This window comes from Pyxicephalus adspersus, chromosome 1, assembly GCF_032062135.1.
Source record: "Pyxicephalus adspersus chromosome 1, UCB_Pads_2.0, whole genome shotgun sequence".
Classification (NCBI taxonomy): Eukaryota; Metazoa; Chordata; class Amphibia; order Anura; family Pyxicephalidae; genus Pyxicephalus; species Pyxicephalus adspersus.
The window spans coordinates 97,915,050-97,916,640 of record NC_092858.1 but is presented as its reverse complement, the minus strand read 5'-3'; the positions used below and the strand labels follow the sequence as shown (position 1 = coordinate 97,916,640).

General features: G+C 40.7%; 1 protein-coding gene across 1 annotated transcript in view; it reads left to right on the top strand.

The window, feature by feature from the left end:
• The window catches only part of L3MBTL3 (L3MBTL histone methyl-lysine binding protein 3), a gene marked incomplete in the record, with an annotated part of 31,397 nt that overhangs the window by 21,253 nt on the left and 8,553 nt on the right, over positions 1-1,591 (top strand). Inside the window, 2 exon segments of the mRNA XM_072420108.1 lie at positions 9-85; positions 601-686. Of these exon segments, the coding sequence (XP_072276209.1) occupies positions 9-85; positions 601-686 (163 nt within the window).

The window sequence follows — 1,591 nt, the reverse complement described above, 5'->3', positions numbered from 1 at the left end:
TTTTACAGGTGTGATTCTAGCAGTCCATATATTAGACCTGTTGGACATTGTAAAGAACTTGGGGTACCTCTGACACCCCCACCAGGTAAGGGAAAAAAGATGCTCAAAAATACATTATATTCTTTAAGATTTGTGTTTATAGTTTAGGTTAATAAAAAAATGCTCAAGGATGCCTATATCATCCATTTGCCTTAATTACAATAATATTGTGACTAAGGCCGTCTCAAGTTGCCAGACAGCAGAATGAGCTGACCTACTGCAGCTTTTCCATTTACCCCCCACCTGTGATTGGACAGTGGTGGGGTTAGCAGTTCTCTGAACATCTCACTTGGTGTGGTTCCCTCTCCTGTGGTCATAGTACACAATATAGATTTTTTTGTGTTCCCTAATGTCTAACTGACCCCTGGGACTATCCCTCCTTCTGCTTATGGGATGTTTTGTACAGGAATTTACAGGAGATAAGTGAAATTCAGGTATTTAGTTAAATTGTAAAGATTTTTAATGTTTAATTTTTTATTAATACATAATTGCGCTATTTTTTTTTTTTTTATCTGCTTGGATTTTATCATTAGGTGTTATTTCTTTTTCATGTGTTGTTAGAATTTAAAGACCCAAAAACTTTCTCCTGGGAAACTCATTTGGAGAAGACAGGTGCTCAGGCAGCCCCTGCTAGAGCTTTTAAAGTGGTAAGTGTGCACAATTGTTATAGCATCTAAAGAATATATATATATATCTGTCCCTTAGGTAAGGTGGCTGCATTATATTTCTTTTAAGACTTCTTATTTCACCTGCTAATGTAGAAAAAATGCCACAGTGACTACAATCTTTTGCTTGACTGTATCTGTGAAAGTATCCATAGTTGCCATCCAGGATTGACTTTAACTTCTTCTCAATGCTCAGGGCCGATATCGGATGCGAATCTAGAGTGTGTACAGCACCCGTCGTCCATCGTCCAAACGACCGTCCTGGCGGATCCACGGACGATGAATGATCGTAATGGAAGTGAAGGGGGAGAGCGTGCAGCAGGGTGCCGCTCTGTTGTTCCCCCCTCTCCATAGAGCAGAACGGTGCTGTATGTACAGCACTGGTTCATGCATCGTGCAGTCCTTAGTCGTTGGAAAGGATTGCGAAAGATCCTTTCCAATGACAATTATTACACATGTGTACCCAGCTTAAGACAGCCCCAGTCTCAATTAATGGTTGAAAAAAAAAACAAATGTTATCCCTGATTTATATTATCACAAACTTATCCATGCTGCAGCTGTTCGTGTATTTTTTTTTCTATGTGCACTTATCTTGTAAAAACTTCTCCAAATCTAAAGTAAATACTTTTTAAATATTATTTTTGTCCATTTTTCAACTCCTATTAACCTCCTTGGCAGTAACCCCGAATGTGACTCGGGGTAGAAAAAAGAAGCTGGAAGCGGTAACCCCGAGTCACACATGGGGTAGGTAAACCTAAAGGAAATATTTGAAAAACGAGTCGTACCTGATCCGCTGGCGTCCCTCGTCGTCCTTTGCGTCTTCTTTCTTCCTCTGGCCGGCGCTCTCTGCACTCGATGAGTCACCGGGGAGTTCCCGATGACGTCAG